General features: G+C 39.4%; 1 protein-coding gene across 5 annotated transcripts in view; it reads left to right on the forward strand.

Annotated features, from left to right (window-relative positions):
- arhgef2a (Rho guanine nucleotide exchange factor (GEF) 2a) overlaps positions 1-23,381 on the forward strand; it is a 55,269-nt gene that overhangs the window by 2,164 nt on the left and 29,724 nt on the right. For all 5 annotated transcript variants that reach the window (XM_086192914.1, XM_086192916.1, XM_086192913.1 and 2 more), the window contains exons 2-11: positions 6,957-7,119; positions 8,673-8,740; positions 9,399-9,462; positions 9,637-9,769; positions 12,450-12,559; positions 14,351-14,494; positions 17,058-17,308; positions 18,004-18,129; positions 19,612-19,729; positions 22,222-22,298. In XM_086192914.1, the coding sequence (XP_086049040.1) occupies positions 6,957-7,119; positions 8,673-8,740; positions 9,399-9,462; positions 9,637-9,769; positions 12,450-12,559; positions 14,351-14,494; positions 17,058-17,308; positions 18,004-18,129; positions 19,612-19,729; positions 22,222-22,298 (1,254 nt within the window). The remainder of the gene's footprint in view (positions 1-6,956; positions 7,120-8,672; positions 8,741-9,398; positions 9,463-9,636; positions 9,770-12,449; positions 12,560-14,350; positions 14,495-17,057; positions 17,309-18,003; positions 18,130-19,611; positions 19,730-22,221; positions 22,299-23,381) is intronic.

Genomic DNA, 23,381 nt, shown 5'->3' on the forward strand with positions numbered 1-23,381 from the left:
ATTGACCGTAGGTATGAATGTATGTGTGAATGATTGTCTGTCTATATATGTTGGCCCTGCGATGGACTGGTGACCTGTCCAGGGTAAACCCTGCCTCTCACCCAAAAGCTGCTGGGATAGGCTCCTAATTATTCATAGGTGGGTTTAGGTCATGACACAACTCAAACTAATCACAGTGCTTCCATCCCAAATGCCAAATTTCATTTTTATACTGATGACACTGTTATATGTTGTTGTGGCTCCACTCTTGCCGAGGGCCTTGGCAAGTTTCAGATTGCTTTTAACCTTGTAGAAAGTCAGCTTATTGAATTAAGACTTAAGTCTTAAACACTGCCAAAACTAAACTGATGATGTTCTCCAATGGCAGGGAAGTATCTGTGTCTCCTCCCAGCATTTTGTCATTGCAATGGTGTGAGACTGAACTTCTGTCCTGTTACAAGTATCTTGGCATTTTAATCGATGATTGTCTCTCTTTTAAATCACATGTAGAAAACCTGGTGAAAAAATTAAGACTGAAACTGGGATTCTTTTTCCTTCACAGATCTTCTTTTTCTACCATGAAAAAGTTGGTTGCTGCCACTTTCCTACCTGTACTTGATTATGGCGTCCTCTTATATATGTATGCCCCACAAATTGTCTGCATTCTCTGGACACCGTGTATCATGGTGCCTGGATGTAAAGCCCTCACTCACCACTGCACTTTATATGCTCGAGTTGAGTGGCCATCTCTGGCAGCACGCTGCCTTAAACATTGGGATATTTCTATTTATAAAGCTATCTTGGGTCCGCTCCCCCACTATTTATGTAATTATTTCTCCAAATCCCAAAGCAATCACAGTTTACGTTCTAACAAGTTTTATGTATTAAATGTGCCCAAAGTTAATTCTGAATTTGGTAAACACTGCTTTAAGTATATTACACCTGATGCTTGGAATGCACTGCAGAAAACTCTGAAGTTAAAGAAGCTCATCAACCTTAGATCTTTGAAAACTTGTGTGAGAGAAATTGGAGTAGCTTCATACCGCACCTGTTCTTGTTTTAATGTGAATCCGGAGCCTTAGTCCTGTTGCTTCGATTTTGTAATGTATTTTATCTCTGTTGCTGTGTGATTTCTGTGTGTTTTGTAATTGTTGCAACTTTTCTATGCTGCTGTCTTGGCCAGGCTTCCCTTGAAAAAGAGGTCATTGTGTCTCAACGGGACCAACCTGGTTAAATAAAGGCAATAAATGAATAAAAATAAATAGGGAAACGGCTGCACAGTGGTGCAGTGGTTAGCACTGTGGCCTCACAGCAAGAAGGTTCCGGGTTCGAGTCCCAGCTCGGGCGCAGGATCTTTCTGTGTGGAGTTTGCATGTTCTCCCTGTGCCTGCGTGGGTTCTCTCTGGTACTCCGGCTTCGTCCCACCATCCAAAGACATGCAATTTGGGGACTAGGCTAATTGATTCTCTAAATTGACCGTAGGTATGAATGTGAGTGTGAATGGTTGTTCGTCTCTGTATGTTGGCCCTGTGATGGACTGGCGACCTGTCCAGGGTGAACCCCGCCTCTCGCCCGTAGATGCTGGGATAGGCTCCAGCCCCCCCGCGACCCTTACTAGTAAGGAAAAAGCGGAAGATGATGAATGAATGAATGAATGAAATAGGGAAACACATGAAGTATCCTCACAGTATGGTCAAGTGTGCTTTGGAGTCAGTTGCCGAGACTGATACTTAGAAAGTGCGCCAAGGAGGAGCCAGGAAATGAAAGTTAACTGAGGCAGATGTCAGTCGCCTCAAGATTTTAAGTATTAAAGACAGAAAGAAGACCACTGTTTATCTTCAGCCAGAGTTGAATATTTCTAGATTAGAGTCTGAGAAAGTCTCCAGAATGACCAAAAACAGAAGACAGAGAAAACAGCTAACAGGGAAAAATAGCTGCTAAAAAGCCATTATTGAGTCCTGCAAACATCCAGAAATACATCAGATTTGCCAGGGAGCACAAACACTGGAAAGTGATGACTGGAAGAAGGTGCTCTGGATGGAAAAGTCCAAGTCTGAACTCTTTTGTCAGCATCATCTTGTTTATGTATGTAGAAAAGCTGGAGAACATTTTGATGCCAGATGGACGGCACCCACAGTGAAACACGGTTGAGATTCCATTATGGCATGGGGTTTTGTTTGTCAAAATGGTGTGGGCAACCTGTGAAAATCAACGGAACCATTAACAAGTGTTGTGTCTACCACAACATTTCAGTGTCATGGAATCCCCTCTGGACTAAATCTGATTGGCCATGGATTCATATACCAACAACACAATTACCCCAAGCGTACTTCAAAGGCTGTGCAGAGACTATGTGACCAAGAAAAAGCAATCTAGAGTACTGGAACTGATGGAATGGCCAGGTCAAAATCTGGATTTGAATCTTAATGAACAAATTTGGGATTTTGTAGATACAAAAATTGGTTGCACAAAAGTTTCATTCAAAGCAAATCTGTGGGAATTGCTAAAAACTTTTTGGAACTCAATAACAAAAGAGGCCAACAAGAATACAAGCTGGCCAAAGGAGGCCATACAAATGATAACGTTTTTTGGTTATGAGAAAGGAGAGTGGAACAGCGTGCAGTGATTAGCACTGCCACCTCACAGCAGCGGCTCAAGCATTGGGTCTTTCTGCTTGTGTGGGTTCTCTCTGGGTACTACAGCTTCCTACCACAGTCCAAAGGCATGCAAGAGGGGACTAGGTTAATCTGATACTCTAAATTGGCTGTAGGCATGGCTCTGAGAGTGACTGTTGGATGTCTATATGTGTTGGACATATGCAATGGACTGGTGACCCATCCAGGGTGTACCCTGCCTCTTGCCCGAAGGCTCCAGCCCCCCTGCAACTTTAACAGGATAAGCGGCAGAAAATGGATGGCTGGTTATGAGAAAGAACTATTTAGTTGTTTCAGTATTTATTTGCCAAATAAATTACAATATAAGGAAGAAGAAACAGCTTGCACTCCACAGAGCTCCAATATTCAGTCCATTTTATTGGCACTGTGTTCAGCAGAAAAAACAAGTAATATTTCGACCAAATGCTCTTCATTAGAGTTGAAATACACAGGGTGATGCCATGTCAAGTACATGTGATATGGGTCACATGATAAAATGAGCTGTGCGAGCTGTTTCTTCCTCATCCTTGCACTGAATTTGTTTCCTGTTTTTGTGGTTTTTTTGTTTTGTTTTTTTTGGGCTCAGCACCTGCCCTGTTTTGGTTTGGATTTGTGTGTGGACTTTGTGCTCTGCCAAATAAATAACAATAAAATTTGTAGTTTTAAACAAGTTTTTGAAAGATTTCTAACATATTTGTTAGAAAGATTGTTAGATTAGGTGGCCTAATCATTTTTTAAGCTTGGTATTTCTTTACATTATTCATCAACACATCTCCTCAATTGCTTATATCCAGATTTAGCCTTATCCAAGTTTGCTTAGTCTTGTTTGAAAGAATTAGCTCTCTTAATTTGGGTCTGTGAAAAAAAGAGTAGGAGTGTAACAATCATTTCAAAAATTGGGGGACAGATTGTTCAGGAGTGAGACGATTTTCATTGAGTGGTTTATCATCCTATGACACTTAATTGCTTAGTGGCTTTCAAACCTGTCACAACTCAATGTAAGTCACCAACGCCGGCAACTATCTATTTAGAATAAAAAAAGCTTTATCAGTACCTGTATGGAAACTACTGCTTTAAACAAGCAGGAATTAATAGTTCAGTTTTACATGATTAAAGTCTGCTGTGGTTGTAAAGCATCTGTTTTTAACAGGAGAGGTAGCGACCAGAGTCATCAGCTGTATCTGTTCCGCAGGCCGCTCTTTCTTTATTGTACAGTATTCATTAAACAATTATCCACCAATTTCTCTTTTGTTTCTGCAAAACAAACTGTTCATGTTAATAAACCATTTTGCCATTCTTACCATTTTCAGTTTACAGGTTCATAATAACCTTCTTAACTTTGATAACTCAACATTTATATAACCAAACCATAACAAAACCAAAATGTACCAACCTGCCTCTATACAGGAATACATGTTACCAAGTGCTGCTGTAAGTTTAACTAACATTCACTGACTGCTGCTTATCAGCTTTAAGATGTCACTCACCGATAGCATTGATATTATGGCCTAGTTCACAGTTAGTGTTCTTTAAGTGCATATAAACAGTCTTCTCAACAATATAACCATAATGTAAACATATCTAACTGTACAATATTAACAAGTTTTTCTTACAACATACCTACAGTTTTACCTTGATATTTTACTGAAACCTTGTTGAACAACTACAGTACAAATTAGTGTGTGGTTTTAGTGTTTTTAGTGCTGCTAATGTGTTGCTCTGACGAGCAAACATAATAGGGTCTTTGCCTGAAGTACCTTCAGGCTCAGGCCCTAATAATGTTACACAGGTCAGGCAATAAGAAATAACCAGCATTGCATGAAGAACACCATCTTGTTACACAGTTTGAATTAACAGGAGAAGTAGAGACGAGAGACATAAGCTGTATCGGTTCCGCAGGCAGCGCTGTCTGAGAGTGGGGATTCCCGCAGCCCCACCACAACTAGCGCTCCCCTGGGTAGATACTCCCCCTTTTGGTATAGTTAAGAAACTACATTCTATAAACAACACTGATGAAAAACATTAACAGTGCATTGAATTGTTTTTTTTTCTTTCACAAATAAAATAACCATCCTTACAATTGTGACTGCCACATGATAGTGAGGAAAGTGTTGGAATTTGAAGTTGCAAAAGAGAGGATCAGTTCACACAGTTACAATGAATCAACCTGTGGATAGTCACAGAGGACCAGAAACTTAATGCCTCAGAGGGTTTACATGCATAATTGCAACCCAGCTATAGTTACATCTAGATAAGTTCATTTAATTGGATTGCAGTTGTCCCACACCAACAGGGAAGAACTGATTTGTTACAGTCTAGTGAACAGACTGGACCAATGTAGCAGGAAGGCGGTTGAGCACAAGTGTCCTGAGGCAGTGAGGCAGCAGACAACAAAAACAAGAATTAGAAAGCAGGCAAAATTTCAAGAGCAAATGGAGCTCAGTAAACTCAGCAGTTCACCAGAGGGGTGTACTACGAAGCGAGATTAGTGGATCAGCGAGGTATGTTGAGACCAAAGCCAGGGTTTTCAATGTCATGAAGGTGGCTCTCCTTTAACCTGGCTAGATCACCATGGTAACTGATGCGGCAAATTTAACCTGGTTCTGAGCAGATTATGTTCCGAGTTTCGGCTTAAATCGGCTATAAAAGGTGCTGCCCTTTCACCACCTCTTTTCAAAAATGGCATCACCATTTTTGAAATGGTGATCCGGTGGACCTCGGCACAATTATTATGCAAGGTTCTTTTCGGAGGGAGAGAGTATTTAGGGACAGGAGTGATCCGCTATCTTTTCCTGATGTCATTGTCTATGAATGCTACAGATTCTTAGCTGAGGGAATACATCATTCATGCAAACTGCTGGAGCCATATGTGAGTAACTTCACAAAAAGGAGCCATGCCCTCACAGTAACACAAACTGTGTGCATGTCATTGCACTTTTTTGCCACAGGAACCTACATGCATTCAGCTGGTGATGGAGAAAATCTGAGCAAGAATACTGTATGGCACATTATTTGCAAAGTTGTTTTTGCTCTCACTGAACTACTGAATATGTTTGTAGTGTTCCCTGCCCATTTACCCACAAAAGTTATGAAAGAGGCTTTCTATAAAATTGCAGGTAAAGTACATTTATAGTTCAATATATTAATAATCAATATGGCGAATACTTGCATGTGAAATAAAATGTATAAATCTAATTGCTTTATAGGATTCCCTAGGGTGATCAGTGCAATTGATTGCATGCACATTCCCATTAGTGGAGCCTTAGGGGAACCAACTGTCCTCTGTTCATGATTGTGTTCATATATTGGTAATCATTATAAGAATTTCCTCATTTCTGAGTCGCAGCCCTTACTCAAGTCTACTTGAACAGATGACACAAATGATCAAAAAGAAGTTATTATGATTGGGAAAGCTCCCACTTCATCATACTAAAGGCCCTTCAAAAAAACAAACAAACAGAGATGACAACTAAACCAAATGATCTTCTTCTTTTTTTTTTTTACAAACTGTGCAGCTGGATCAGTAAACTTGGCATACAAAATTAATTTACATTCTGTACATACTCATGATTTGAGGTTTGATAGTGTTTGTGTTGATCTAAATCAAATTTTGAATTATGTTGGATATAGTTAAAAAAAAGATCAAAGGGGCAACAAGAATATTTTAGTACTGTAAATATAGTTTTGATTTTGGTCAGTTAGTTTTCATGAATTATAATAACCTTGCTGGCCTGACCAGCTAGTTAGTTAGACTTCAAAAAAGGATGAAATAAAATTACTCATATCCACCTGTTATCAGACCAAATAGATTACATTAATTTGATACAGTAAATTAGTAGGGATTGTGACACTTAAAAAAATAGATACATATTTTTCATTTTTTACCTTACTGTGCAAAAAAGTGTTTTTAGGCCAGTGTGCATGGCTTGACAAATAGCAAACTAGTAATTCCAACTTTCGCCATACTGTAAAATTAGCTTCAACGCTTGATATTCTTCCTGGGATTTGAGCAGTTATAGCTCAATTAACTAATGAGACAATTTACCACCATAAGGTGGGGGACTGGATCATTGTAGAATAGATGGCTGCTACACACTATTAAAATGTAGCAGATACAAACAAATGTTTCTGCTGATTATTATTTTATTTGGGCCAATGGTTCACAGTGGATAACTTGATTGTATCAATTGTCTTAGCTGTAACTATTCTGAGTGATTCTTACTGCATCCTGTTCCCAGATGATCTGCACAGTAAGAACAGCTTCACCTTCCCCAGAACCTTCCTTTTGACAATACTACCCACTAAGACACTTTTTATTTTCAGAATAAAGAGAGGGAGCGCATGAGGGAGCGAGAGAAAGCAGCAAGGGAGAGGGAGGCCCGCTATGGCAATGGACATCTCTTCACGTCCCTGATGGTGTCAGGAACCACACTCTGTTCAGCATGCAACAAGAGCATCACTGCCAAAGAGGCACTTAGCTGCCCGAGTAAGTAGCAAGGTTACATTCCTGCATCTTTATCTAAACCGCATGAAATGATCTTGTAATGTAATCGAAGTAGAGATGTCAATCAGTTAGGCAGGACATGGAGGAGGGAAAGAGAGGGTGGCAAAAACACCCTATACTGCCTGGGACTTCAATCACCTACCCTCTAATAACTAGGACCCTCACTAAAACATTATCTTGGCTTTTAATACGATGTATTTCAAATGTATAGACTTACTATTCTCCACACTGACAATAAGTTAGAGCACTTCAACATCTCAAGTGCCCAGATTAACGGCTGTGTCTTCTTCACAACAACTAACTAGATCAACTGCCAACAATTAAATTCACTGGAGAAGACAGAGATCAGCCCCCAACCCTTCCAGTGAGATGAAAACCCAGAGCTAGACAGACAGGAACAGATCTATTTTTTCCTCAAAAGTGAGAGCAGTGTAATCATGGAAGGACCAGACAAAGGAGAATTTTTACTCAACGGGGAGGAAAAAAAAACCAGTGGCTGTACTCCCCTCGACCTAAAAATTGCAAGGGGCCAATTTATAGCAACAAGGGATCAATGGCATCTATCTTAGCCAGCACAGGACAAACATTACCCTGACTAATAACATGACCAGAATTGATCATCAAAGTCATCATTTGCAGCATTGTTAGCTAAATTTTCCTATTCAAGCTATTCAAGCTCTGCATCTGGATGCTGAACATGAACATCTTTCCCTAAACACAGCAACATCATTCAAATAGGCTGCACATTGCTGTTGAAATGTTGCAAGGCACTTCTCATCCAAAAAGGCAAGGGAGTCTTGGAAAACATTCCTCATAGTATGGAGAAAGATGGAATTTTCCATTTACCACAGTACTGCAGGGATGATGTATTTTTTCTGACCAATCTGGATCTTAGCGATGCCATAGGTTCCCTCTATTTGAGTACTTTGTACATTTATTATTGCATGAAATAAGCTCTGTACCAAAGACATGTTGTCTCAGAGGATAATCAAGCATTTTGAAATATAAATGCACCTGTTTGAAGTACAAGGCTTTGAGTAAAATACACCGCAAATGCATGACTTCACTGTCACCATAACTTGCTTCACCCTTCTGTTTTTCAGTGTGATGACATTTAACATCATCAGTACCGTTTTCAGTCTTATTTAACCCATTGTTAGAAACTTTCTAAGAAAGATGAGTACATAAATGCTTCAAAAATGACTTCTCATGGTTTATTGACATATCTTATGTTGTTGAGCCAAACATTCAAACATCATAAGCTTGTGTCATCCACGGACTTTATTTCAGGCATTTAACTGCAAAGACATAAAAAACTTTATTCAAGACAAATATTGTTAATATCTGGTTTCAAAACTCATTCCTGCACCACTCTATATCATTTCAAAAGTCCTAATTTTATGACAAACATTATATCTGACAACACAGCCCACTATATGATGCTATCAGGATTTTCTGACCATATCAGTCTTTCTGCAATCAGTGCAAAACCTATCTGAACCATCTGCCATGTCTTGTATCTTTATTTTTCTTAGCATGCAATGTTACCATCCACAACCGCTGTCGAGACACACTGCCAAATTGTGCCAAAGTCAAACAGAGGGTAAGACACAGGCTGCACCACAAATCATCACAATTCTATTCAATGAAACAGTACTTTTACTATTTGTCTAACAATTGCCTAAATGGTGAAAGAAGCAATGTCATGATGACCTTTAAGCTACTGTCAATATTCTGCAGTCTGAGGCCCCAGGTAGTGAGAAACAAAAGTTAAAAAGTATCCATGACACCTTCCAAATCGTCTGACTTTTGGCTAGAAAAGTTGGCCTCGCTCTTAAACAGTTTTGATTAACTGAATGATCAGAATGTGAAGACAAATGTTAAAGTTTCTTATTGGCTCCAGCTCTTCCAAAATAGTCACTGAAAAGGGACACACAGCAGTGACCAATTCAGCAACACAGCAAAGCATTCCTCCCACCTGGTGGATGGCCTGTGAGTCCAGGCAACAATATAAAAAGCAGCTGACTGCTTGTCAAAAGAGACAGCATAGCCAGATATGAGTAAATGTGTATGTTCACAGTGGGCTGGTGACTACCTAATTCCACCTACTTGTAGGAAAGTGCACAACTAGAATTATACATACATTGAAATAAATTTCGTCTAAATGATACAATCTTCAAACTGAGCAACAAGTTTAACTGCTTCTTAATAGGAATACTATTGAAGTGCTACAGACTGATTTATGTGTCTCCTTTACACAGCAACAGAAGACAGCCCTGATGAGGAATAACTCGTCCTTGCAGAATGTCACACTGCGCACAAAAAGTGAGAAATAAAACATGCATCGTTTGAATATATTCTTTTACTTCTTTTGCCTTCTCTGTTTTTCTTTCTCCTTCCTGACATCCTGCTGGACCTCACAATGTTATTTCTGTCATTATCATTGTGTTAGTATGTTCCTTTACACACTCACCTGCAAAACATATCTGTCCTCTGTAGCTCCAGGAATGCGTGAGCGTCCAAGTTCTGCTATTTACCACTCCGACAGCCTCCGACAGTCTCTTTTAGGTTCCCGCCGCGGTCGTTCCAGCTTAACCCTGTCCAAGAGTGTGTCCACAAACAACATTGCAGGGTGAGCCTTGTTTAATTACCTCTATATGTTTTGCACTATCACCAGGACTGTTCTGCCATGTTTGCACTACAAATGCTATGTCACCTCAATCTGTTGATGACACAGCCACCTTGAATCTGGTACTATAATGTGCCTGTGCACCTGGATGAACCACAGCACCACCTAAAGCTGCTATCCATTCCCACACGTATCCACAGTGGGACTTGCACAAGCCTGTTTACAGTTGTACAGTCTATGTATATGTCTTATATGTATAAGTATATGTACAGTTATGTCAGTATTAGTCCAATAGTTGGTATAGCAGTGTAAATATGTGTCTATGTATATTTTTCTATTTATATGTGCACATCCTAAGGAGCAGCGTTGCATCTCATTGTACCTGGTATAATGACAATAAAGGCATTCTATTCTTTTCTATTCTGTTCTATTCTAATTGCCCAGTGGTTACAGCACAAATGAAGGAAGACATATTTCTGTGACTTTTGACTCATATGACTCTTGCTCTGGACTTTTAGGTAGGAAAATGCCCTAAATATGTATTAAATTGACAAAAAATAAAAGTTACAGACAGCAGCGGTGTTGTTAAACTGTCATAATGAGTCATCATAGCAGCAGAAAAAATATTCTCAGATTCAAGTACAATGCTATAAAGAGTCTGCTACCAACTTAAACATGATCAGAGACCCAAAAATGTTGACAAACTGTTGCATGGATAAGTTTGCAGTTGGGTCCGAATTGTATTGGACTGGATATTATATTTGTCTTTTTTTTTTGGTGTTGTTAAGCAATTTTTCTCTCTGATGTATACTGAAGCAGCAAAACAAATAGCATGGTTAAGCTAGAGATTTTCTTAAAGCCATTTGTAAGACCAAATCTTGTCACTCATATTTTCTGATGTTTAATTTGTTATTAAATCAGAATCAGCATCAGAATCAGAATCAGAATCAGAATACTTTATTCATCCCCAAGGGAACTTCTGCTCGTAACAATGCTCCACTCAACAACAACAACCAGGGAATAAAGAGAGAACAAAGCTATGCACATAGTGCATATAATGACAGACCAAGACTATATACAAAGTGTAAAAGAGCAGTGAGCAAAAATTATGCAAATGTAAAGTTGGGTTATAAGAATTTTCTCTGTGAATAGTAAGACTTCAAATATCTGCTTACTCCAGGTACTGTAGAAGACTGAGAGATCACAAACATACCAGTGGGTACCAAAATATCAGTTTGTGAAATAATAATATTAATATAAAATAGTAGAATGAGGTGAGAAAGAACAGAGCATTATGGAATTCAAAATGCCATTCAACAGTCAGGGCCAGCTGAGCTGTTCTGAAACAGGTAGCACTGGAACCTGGCTCACCTCCAACCACTTCCTTGCCTTGCTACCAACAGGAGACAACTAGTCTCCCCTCCTCAAACCAAAAATGACTACACTACCTTTTTATCCTCTCTACCAGCAACAAGTTACAAATGGCCCTCCCGCCCTCAAAGGAGATGAGCACATGGCCAATAGTCACAGTCTGTCACTGAGCAACCACAGCAGTTTGAGGCCTTGCTGCCTCAGGCATCAAGTCAAAAAGATTCAACTCTGAACTAAATATAGATGTGAGGACCATGTGCAGCAATTTTGAGTTTATTCCAGTGGAGGTTATGTAACTGGTAAGCAAGACTACCAGCTAGCTTGATAAGTTGGAGCAATACTGCATAGGCCATAGCATCATAATAATATTGGTAAATAAAGCATCTTTTTTAACTTTAATACTGGGCTTCAAGCATGTCTCAGTCCCATTTCATTCCATATCGACAGATCATCAGGATGCCTTAGTGTTACTTTACACATTGTAACCACATGTCCCTTAAGCTTCAATTTTTAAGGTGCAGGGTACAATATTTAATATGATAAGTTTTGATAATATTTTAGTGTGAGTGTCTTAATGAATGTATCTAAATGGCAAATAAAAGCAGAGAAAACATTATATGAGAAGTAAGGGCCATAAAATAAGCAATAAATATTAACTTATTTTGTCTTGCAGAAACCAACAGCATGCCCGTCTCTCCTGCGGGTGCTCCAGTTTCCTTAACACACACCAAAGACAGGATGTACATATATTACTCGTGTTCTACTAAAAATACATGATTACAACTATCTTTTACTTTGTATATTTGATTCATTGTTTATACACCAGTTATAGATTCTTAACACAGCGATAAATGTGAATGAAATGTGTATTTTTTAATCTATGAAAAGTTAGAATGTTTTCCATACTGTAATCTAAAGACAGATAAGAAAATGAATATTGAAAATAAAGTTACACTATTTTTGTTAACTTTTGACCTTAATTTTATCTGTTATTTCTAATTCGTAAAACCTGATGTATAGCATCAAGAGGTTTGAGATGCTATGGCATCTTCAGTAATATGCTCAGTGGGAGCATGATTGCTAACAGCAGACAGCCTTTAGCTTTACCTCTAGCTCCTGCCTGCATGGTCTTTGTTGCATTCACCCCCTGTGGTCATGCAGTTTGTCTCCTGCTTGGAAAGCACAACAGCCAAGCCTGTATTTACAAAGAATAACTGTGCAAACTGCTGTTTGCTCCAAATTACCTTTTACAGATTTATGCTCTCATATGCGTATGTACATGTGAATGTATTGGTATGTGTGTCTATTACAGGACCCTGACTGATGAAGCTCCTCTGGGGCTGCGCAGAATCCTGTCCCAGTCCACAGACTCTCTCAGCTTCAGGACCAGAGCTATGTCAGTGGAGTCTCTCAATGATGATGGTACCAGAACATTCAGCCTATATGTCACATCAACTGATTTTCTTAGAAAGAAGAAATTTACCTGTTCTAAGGTACTTACTACCCTACCCTACCCAACAACTTAGATAGCGATGAAGGTTGGACTCAAATGTGGCCCAGACCCTAAGTCCTGACATGAATCATACTTGCATATAATGTGCCAGAGGTCAACTTTACAGTGCTCACATCTATCCAAATCTCATGAAAATATGTGAAATGACCTCATTCAGTTAACATGTATAACTACATGTGGAGATGGCATACCTTATGTTAAAATAACATGAAATTTTATTTGGATTCTTTCTGGTGGAAACATGAAACACAGAACAACGTAACGCCATAGGTGATGGTTAAAGGTTTGTGTACAATGTATAATTCTTTTCAAGTTGTTTTCATGGAATTATGGACAAAATCAGTTATTTTTTCAATCTTTTATCCTTTTCAATACCAGGGAACAAAAAATGGCTGCAACGTTTTTTGGTTTTCCCTTTTAAACAAATAAGTTTGGTGGATTTATGTGATACTGGAGATTTCTGACTTTGTGTGTGAAAAAACATGAAAAAAAAACCTTTTAAAGATTTGTGACACAGTCAAGTAAAACAAACACTTAAATGTATATTTATGGACATTTTCTTTCCAGGAAGGAAAGAAGTTATGGATTGAAAAATAGCCTTAAATCTCCAATTTAGTCCTTTGTGGAATAAAATCTGTGCTTGAGGGGTCTCTCACCTTAAATACCCCACAAGATGGAGATGTAAGGCAATAGCTCTACAGACAGTTAAAATCCTGTATTGACAAATGCTTTAATTTTAATGTATGTCTGCCAGCTGGTCAGTTTGTCTCTTCTGTTCATCAGAGGTGAATGCAGTGTACAGCAAAAGGTCATTTATTGAATTGTAGTGTCTGCCACTAGAAATAACTCAATATCCAGGATCCTAATTACAGAAGCTGGACTTCTTTCATGTGATTAATTGACCATATTATGCACTTCAGTTGCAAATTATTCCATGTTTACATTTGATAAAATCCAACTGTTCGAAAACTTTCACTGGCTGGATGATGCAGCACAACACGATGGCAAGATGATGGTGCAGCGAGACAAATCATAGAGTGTTAATTTATCAACACAGACTTACAGCAGTACACAGCAGTCCAGCAGATGGGACCAGCAGCATGGATCAATGTAATGTTGTAGCAATGTTTGCACAATTTTTTTTAATCAATGTTATCAAAGTGCAATGCGCCATTGTTCAGGTGTATTGTTAAACATTGGTTAAATTCCCAATTATTATGAACCTCAGTGTGCAATATTTGCAAGACCAAAGCAGTCAGCCACAGGTAAAGAAGCACTCTTTATGTTTGAGTTTCTTCTTGGTTTTTTTCTCTTTCTTGCACCAGATTAAAATTGTCTTTTTGTCACGTCTCTTAACCTGCACTGTTAGCTCTGACCAGTGATTGGTAATCTGCTGTTAAGACATCACTGGAGCAGTGCTTTCAGTAGATAAGGATGATCGATTGCCATCACTTGACATATCCTGGCTTTGTTAACAACTTGGGGAGGGGGTAGGGGTGCATAACTGGACCACATTTGTGTGTAATTATTCCTCATGTAGATGCTTGCCACATAACTTAGTTTGATTATGTTTTTTGTCTGAAAAATGACAAAAGATAGAAATCAAGTTGTCTGCTCACAACTTGGTAAAACAGTGTAGAACTTCTTTCCTGTGTCACATAAGCAGTGATATTTGATGCTGATGGTATTCTTTTGTTTAGGAGAAATCTACTATACTTCAGTGCTGGAGGAAATGGAGCTTGAGGGCCAGGACTTTAAGGCTGACTCCTGGAGCATGGCAGTGGAAAGCAATTTCTTGCAGACACACCGTAAAAATATCATCAAGCGGCAGGATGTCATCTATGGTGAACAGAACAAAATATTATTTCAGCAGTAGCTTATTTTACACATTTTACATTTTACTATGAAAAATGAATGGTGGTGCAGTTGTTAGCGCTGTCGCCTCACAGCAAGAAGGTTCCGGGTTTGAGTCCCGGCTCAGACACGGGATCTTTCTGTGTGAGTCTCCATGTTCTCCCTGTGCCTTGGTGGGTTCTCTCTGGTACTCCAGCTTCTTCCCACCGTCCAAAGACATGCAATTTGGGGACTAGGCTGATTGATTCTCTAAATTGACCGTAGGTATGAATGTAAGTGTGAATGGTTGTTTGTCTCTATGTGTTGGCCCTGCGATGGACTGGCGACCTGTCCAGGGTGAACCCCGCCTCTCGCCCGAAGCTGCTGGGATAGGCTCCAGCCCCCCCCGCGACCCTTAACAGGAATAAGCGGAAGACAATGGATGGATGGACATTTTACTACACATTTGATGTATTGCTGAATATTGCATGTACATACAAGTCCCACATAAATAACCACTTACGCTACTATAGTTGGATTAGGTGTTAAGTTTAAAACATGATATCCATTTTGTTAGTTCCTCTTACTACCCTTGCTAACATTTCAACATTGAAAAAAGTTGATGTGTGTAAACCTAGATGATGTCAGCTATTGCCATCATGAATATCTGACTGACATCAGGTTGTATTGTCAACGTCATCTCAACATGCATGATGATGTCTCAATTTGCAGTCTTTTAATGACCTCTTATGGCATGGAAAGCCAATTAGGACGATGGAAGTTCACCCCAAAAACAATGAGGCTGCTCCAGTGCTGCATCTCTGTCATTGGGCCTCCACACATCAAGAGCTAGCTAGTTGGCATTCACATTAGCTTGACTGGTTACTGACCACAGTAGCCTAACATTAGCTAGCTAACCAGAAAAACTTGCACTTGCCGTAGGAGCAGACATCACATGCTATTTTTTACAACCTTAGCTACATATTACAGGAAAAATATCTCTAATGTTCTACTATAATAATCTGACTGATATTTACAAGCACTCCCTGTGCCTGTTAGGAGTTCTCTCGGCCTACTCCTCCTCTTTCCCAACAATAAGTTTGTTAAATTAACTGGACCCTCTAAATTGCTGTAGGTGTGAATGTGAGTGTGAGTGGTGGTCTGTCTCTATATGTGGCCCTGCGATAGACAGGTGATCTGTACATGATGTATCTGCCTTATGACAGCTGGGACAGGCTCCAGATGAATGGAAGATGACTGTATGGATGGATATTTAAAAACCTCATTGTGTGCTGTGCAGTTTCTAAGGAAGCCAAGAGAGACCATACTTCAAATTAATTACTCTAAGCTGACATATCATGATAACAAGATAACAGGATAAGTTTTTCTCGTGATTACAAGATATGCCATAATAACGGCACATAATGAAAGTCGTTTTCTTGTTATACCGAGATATCATTCTGATGTGACGGGATAATATCTCTTTATCATGACATAACAAGAATTGATTTCTTATGATAACGAGATATCATCTGTTAAAACCAGGCCAGTCTCAAAGCTCCTGGCTAGCCACATCCTCCTCCACCTGTTTCTCATTCCCCTAATCAGCATACCTGCACCTAACCCCAGCCTTTCACCCAGTTCTCTGCCAGATTGTGGAGTTATCTCATATTTCTTGCACTGCAGAAACCTGCATTTCTGCCTACCGCCTACCTGCCTGCCCACCATCCCCACGTTATCCCTTTCCCATCTGCTTGGTGTCCCTGCCCCTACATCTTTAGATTTCCCGGTACCAACCTACACCTGAACCTTGGCCAGTGTCCTGTGCCTCCCCCGTTTGAATAAACAATAATAGCGCTCCAGCTGATGCTTTTGGGTCCTGCTTTATTTTGTCAGTACAATCTGGCCAAGAATGGACCCAGCATCGCTAGAACCTATCTAGGTAGCACTCCAAGCATAAGGTAAGAAGAGGACCACCCAGGAGGATCAGCTGATATCCTGCATGGCATGATTGCAGAGATGGCTCACCACCAGGAGACGCTGTTGGCCTGGGTGCTGGAGAGACTGATCTCTGCAGCCACTCCAGTCTCCACTCCACACCAGACTGCACCTTCCTTCCCACCCTCCTATAATTCCTCTGCCTTATCAGCTTCATCAGTGCTTTCTCATTCCAAGCGCTTTTCAGGGGAATCCGGACAATGCCATACTGTACCTTCCTCACACAGTGCGAGCTCCACTCCGAGCACAAACCTCATCTCTACCCTACGGATAGAGTCAGGATTGCTTTTGTCATCTTCCACCTGTCTGAAAGAGCAGAATAATATCAGCAGATAGCAGCTAAAAAAAAATTAACTTGAAATAAGTCCTTTTTTGGCTTCCTTAATCCTCTGTCTCTTCTTGCATTTGTGTATACATATATATGTACACCACTTGTAATTATTTGCCAACCTGATTGTTCTCTAGTGTAGGTGAAACAGATGGCTAACTGTTCACTGACTATATTTGCAGGGGCATTGATGGGTGCAGTAAGTGACTGGATTTTAATGTGTGTGTGTGTATGTGTGTCCTTTTCAGAGCTGATTCAGACAGAGGTGCACCACATGCGGACACTGCGCATCATGGAGCGAGTCTTTCGTCAAGGCATGCTGGAGGAGCTTCAACTTGACCCCAGCATTATGCATGCCATGTTCCCTTGCTTGGACCAACTAATTAGCATACATTCCCATTTCCTGGAGCAACTTCTCCTGCGCCGAAAAAACAGCCTTCAACCTGAATCCACTTGCAATTTCACCATTCATCATCTCGGTGACATCCTACTGGAGCAGGTTTACATTATTATTTGATTATTTATATAACTTCTTTTTTTAATGTTTTGCTTAATTTCCCCCCCACAGTAGTGAAAATTTCAGACAGCAGGGAATGTGAACTCTCTCTCTCTCATCATTTTATTTACAATTAAGCCTGAGTTCTTCTTTCACCTAAAGTCCCTCTTTTTCTTGTTCTCACAGGTGAACTTTTGAGCTTCGTAATGTTTAATGATGGATTGAGAGAGTTTGACATTTGAAAACTGTCAAAGCATAATTTCCTTTGTGCTCACTGAAAATCTGATTTTAAGAGGAGGCTTATCAGCATAGTTTGAGAATCACAAATACTTTCAATATTGCTCAAATAATCAACATGTCCAAGTATAATGTGGACATTTCAAAGATACAGCAGACAAACACAAAGGGCTAATGGGCTAACTACTGTAACTAGAAGTCATCTTGTCTGTAAAAGTAGTATAAGTGAAATATGTAAAATAAATAATATTTGTATGTCCGTTCTATTCAGAATTTGTTGTGAGGGAGATCGAGTCAGTGGTAAGACAGCCCAAAGTGAACTCACTATCAGGTGCCATTTTTTGCAATGTTAATTAACTAAATTAAAAATGTAATGTGCGTTTCCTTATACCATGCTACGATACACCAACTTTGGTGAAATTTGGCCTTTTAGTTTTTGTGTCCTTTGTGTTTTCGACCAGTTTTCAGGTCACTGTGCAGATGACATGCAGAAGACCTATGCTGAGTTCTGTATTCGTCACTTGAAGGCTGTCAAATTGTACAAGGAACTTCTGGCAAGGGACAAGAGGTTCCAGGGCTTTATTCGGGTGAGTCAGTCATAAAATAGTGTGCTGTTAAAATATAACAAAATATGTCATTGGTACAAACTTACATTAGTAAGTTTGAGTAAAGTGTGGCATGTAGCAATTTGTCTTTTGGTGGGTTGAGATGCTAGTTAATCTGACAGTTCCTGTATGAAAACTTTTCATAACGGATTTACTTTTGCACTGAGTCTGTCATCATTGTCTTCACCAGAACTTAAGGAGAGAGATGCACTGGCGAAAAGGCGAATCATTGGCATGCCTGTTGAAGTGACACAACACACAGCTTGTCTGAGATGCTGTCAGTTATTTAAATAAAACAGAATATCATGAAACATTACAATTTATTCTACGATGCCTCTTACTTGGGAGATTTTGCAAGAAACACCTACCTTGCTTGCCAAAGTCCTACAACACTGGATATCAGTCAGGTGCAGCAAATTAGCTGAAGATAGCACTGTCAATTCAAAGTAACGTTAAGCCATAAAAGGCAGCTGAGCTCCATCCAGCAGAGATCAAAACACAGCATTGATGGTTCAGAAGTAATCAAGAATGATATTGTGTGTATGGTACATCGGGTGTGCTCTTTGAGCATGATTACATTCCTCATTTTCTTTTTACACCACATGGGGGTGTGGCCCCTCATCCAATGACAGCAAGCAAGTGTGAACCTGTGAGATAACCTCCCAAATGGGTGCCTGACCCGCTTGCAAAGAGCTTTCAGAGGCAGCCCCAAAAGCAAAAATACCCAATGATCCATACAAACGATGTCATGATGAATCTGTGCTCACTGTGTTCCATTGCCAGACTAAAGGAACAGACAAGGGTGAAGGGTGTCTACATTCACCCTGTAGAAATGGGAAGAGGTACAGGAAATAGCCTAAGTAGTTGCAACAAAGGTCAGCTGGCATTAGACTTCAGTTCTCCTATGAGGAAAAACTGTTTGCAGACAACCATAAGGTAAAACTGGTCAAGAAGAGGCAACAGTTAGAACATGGAGAAAATAGGCAAATCTCAAGAATGCACCTTCATAACATTTTGGAGTTGGGGGGGGAGTCCAATTATCCAACAGATTTTGACCATGGGCCCCACATTGGCCTGCCTGGTTGTAAACATTTTCACACCCAGTTGTTTTATAATCTATTAGTTATCTCTCTTATATGGTGCTAGATATTTCTTGCATCTGTTCATAAAAATAATTTAACAATTGAATAACAAAATACAAGCCAAAAAACAAAATTTTGTTACAGCCATGCACTAAAACATTTCAAGCAGTTTGGAATTTTCTTTTTAGCTATACCACTATGCGTGCTATGGTATCTAAATAGATGTAGTATTTTTTTTTTCAGTGTACAGATTTTGATTCATTTTAGCAATTTTTGTCTTTTTATTATTATTTTCAATTTTTTTTCACAAAACAACTGCCTCTCAAACACTGTGAAAATGAACTGACACCTAAGATCAGTGTTTGTCTCTTTCTCTTGGCAGCGGGTGACTCGAGGGCCTGTGCTACGTTGCCATGGTGTTCAAGAATGCATTTTGTTGGTGACTCAACGGATCACGAAATATCCAGTCCTTGTTCAGCGCATTCTGGACAACAGTACTGGTGAAATACTGCAGTCACATACACTGTAAAACTTTTCACTGTAAATTTACAGTATTTTACTGGCAGCAGTAAAATACTGAAGTTGCTGTAATGCCGCCATCACCACCTCTACGATTACCACTACTACTGCTACAACAATAATAATAATGAAAAATGACAAGGGGACAGTTATGCAGCTCCTTCTCAATTATTAAAGTGTCAACATGTCACTCGTGCGACACAAACAGAACTACAACAAATCAGCAACAAAAATAAACATGTAACTTGCTGCAGAAGACCAGCATTCTGAAAACAAAACAATGGCGGTAATTTTTTTTTTCTTGTAGTGTGTGAGCGTGCGTTAGTGATAGTGTGTGTGCCGAGCGTGCGTAAGTGATAGTGTGTGCATGCGTACGTGTGTATGCCTGTGTGAGTGATAGTGTGTGCATGCGTGTGTGCATGAGTGATAATGTGTGCGTGTCTGTGCATGAGTGAGTGATAATATGCCCGTGCATGCAAGTGTGCAGATGTGTGGATTCACTGAAGTTGCCCTCGTCTTCACCATCCTGCTAATGCAACTTCTGAAAAGCAATGTAGAATGACAAATATTCTTTCAGGTGACATCACTCTTTGAATAATACATGAGAAGAAGAAAATCTGTTGTGTAAAAAGTTTTACACATTAGCTTGCTAATTTCATCAGTCTGGTAAATCTCGGCCACAAATGTTTTTACCAAAAGAAACAAAGTGGTAATTAATTAATAATTATGCTGAGTTCTTCTTTTAATTTCTTACTTTTTTTATACTGTGGTGTTGCTGCAGCACACTGCTGTCTGCCTCTGGTCCTAATAGTCAGTGTGTAGTAGTTTAAGCTAGCAGCGGAGGAGAGACGGAGGTTAGATAAACACAGAGTGAACAGCGCAATGAACACTCATTGAATGTTTCCAAGAAGTGACCATGAAGCAAAGAGTGCTCACCCCTTCTCATTTATATTTACAAAGCCTTCAAATTTACTTTTAACATATTAACAATTTGCTTTTTAAGGCTAACATGCACTAATATTAGCTAGATAACCGGGGTTTCCGCAGAAATTTTGTTAGTTAAGGTGGTGGGGAAAGACTGGACGGGGGTGACGTGCGATATAGACTACAGACTCTGCACTACATTGAACAATTATTTATTAAACAATAATTATTCACAAAATTATTATATTAAATAGAAGAAGGAGGGTCAGTTGGCTATCCAACTTCCAGATGAACGTCTTCCCAAAAAGCTTTATTTTTCTTCTTTCCTGGATGTTGGTGAAAGATGTCAGATAGCGACATACTGCAATGACGTTCAACCAGTATATGCTGCTGTTCGGACGCATCCCACGATTCAGAGGCAAACCACATAGACCAACTGTATTTAAAGGTTTTAAACACTGATTCTTTTCCGATTCATGACAAGTTTTTTTTAAAGCTGAGAGGTGAGACTGGCGTTGGTCATGGATTGGAATCTAAGCTTCAAAGTGCTGCGGGAAACCTTGCTAATATTACAACATTGCAATATGAAGCTTTTCAACAGCCTTGTTATAACACTGTTGTAAAAGGCAGTTATTAGACAATTAAACTGGAGAATATCTCAATCATCTTTTCATTTTATTTCTTTGACAGTGATAATGCTATGCCATGGCCTAACATTTTGGTGTTTAAAGGCAGAATAAAAATGGTTACTTACTCAGTGAATGGATTTCTTATCTCAGTGCAGCTCTGGACACAAGAGGCTGAGCAGTTGTAGTGCGGCCGTGTCTGTGGCAGAGACTCACCGATGCAGCCCAAAGTTGAAATAAAATGCAAGTTCCATGAGCAAACTTTAGCCAGAAAATAACAGAAAACCTTAGCTGTGTTCCCCTTGTCTTTTTCCCGCTCTTTTTCATCTTCCCAAGATGCATTTCTGTTTTCAAATTTTTACAGTAAATTGCTGTAAATAATTGCATTCGCATAAATTTCAGTTGTTTTTTCCCCCAGAATGCATTGCAATTAACAGTATGATACTGTATAACACTAATACAGTAAAATACTGTTAAGATTTTACTATAAATTCACAGTGCAGGCTGTAATCATGTACAAAACAATGCCTCAATACCCAAACAACAATAAAAACATCTATCAGCTCTTAATTTACCTCCTTATACACGAGCAAAAATATTCCCAGAGTAAGAGTTCATGCTCTTCTCACTTGTATTGATGTACATGCTGGCTGATAGGCCTACAGTCTATTGAAAGACACATGGGCTTCCCACTCAGGGTTGTCTGGGGTTATTGCACTGCCAATAAAGCACTGAATATATGAACAAAAGAATGCCTTAAACAGTCTGATTGCACTCATTTAACCCCCCATATTTTCAAATTCAGTTACGGTGACCTGGATGACTGAGAATACACACAAATACTTTTGTTGTTTACTTGTAGGATTGTGATTTATGATATGAGTCTATAATTGCATCATCTATGTGTTTTCTTTCTGTTTCAGATGATGAAGAAGAAGCATCATCTTTAGCCCAAGCTCTGATGATGGTCAGAGAACTTATTAGTTCAATAGACCAACAGGTACCTACTCAATTTTGGAATCCTATGTCACCCCATTATTACACAACAACTGTTTATTGTTAGTTTGCTTGCTTTTTCATATCTTTTATTTTTTGAAGGACAATTCTTCCCATACTTGCAATGAGAATTAAATCAATCGGTGTTCATAACAGGTTCATCAGGGTTTTATAAAAAAAATCTTGTGTACATGGGTGTGCACAGTGGGAAAGCTGTGCAAATAACTTGAGGTGACCAGGCATAAAACTTCTAATGACATTTTTTTAGGTATGAGCGACTTTCTTGATATAATCAGAATGAAATACATGGGCACTTCAAACTGACGACCTAAAGTAAAAAAGCTGGAGCATACACCCATGTTTCTTGTTCTATATATAATATAATGCTAAAGGCAAGGCAAGGCAAATTTATTTGTATAGCACCATTCATACACAGGGCAATTCATAGTGCTTTACAGAGGGAAAGAGAAATTGAAAGTCAGAATCCGTTTAAAATCGAAAACATGAATTAAAACATTCAAAAATCATTTAAAATCAATTAAACAGTTTAAGATCAATTCAACAGCAAACAAATCAATATTAAATCAATCCATCAATACCAAATCACCCAGATCAATCCCAAATCAATACTATAAGAAGGCTGCAGTAAACAGCAGTGTTTTCAGCCCTGATTTAAATGAGCTGACAGTTTGTGCCCCCTCAGAGTTTCAGGGAGTTTGTTCCACAGATGTGGACCACAGAAGCTGAAAGCAGCTTCACCCTGTTTGGTTCTGACCCTGGGGACGCTGAGTAGACCTGTCCCTGATGACCTGAGGGGTCTGGATGCTTCATACCCAGTCAGCAGCTCTGACATGTATTTACAGTAGGCGCAAGCCCATTCCGTGACTTATAGACCAGTAACAGGATTTTGAACTCAATCCTTTGACACACAGGGAGCCAGTGCAGCGATTTAAGGACAGGTTTAATGTGGTCCATGTTCTTACTGTTGGTCAGGACTCTGGCAGCAGCATTTTGGATGAGCTGCAGGTGCTTGATTGATTTTTTACTGAGACCTGTAAAGACACCATTACAATAATCTAGCCTACCA

This window comes from Aulostomus chinensis, chromosome 22, assembly GCF_037954235.1.
Source record: "Aulostomus chinensis isolate RoL2024-O1b breed Wild chromosome 22, RoL_Achi_v1.0, whole genome shotgun sequence".
NCBI classification, from domain to species: domain Eukaryota; kingdom Metazoa; phylum Chordata; class Actinopteri; order Syngnathiformes; family Aulostomidae; genus Aulostomus; species Aulostomus chinensis.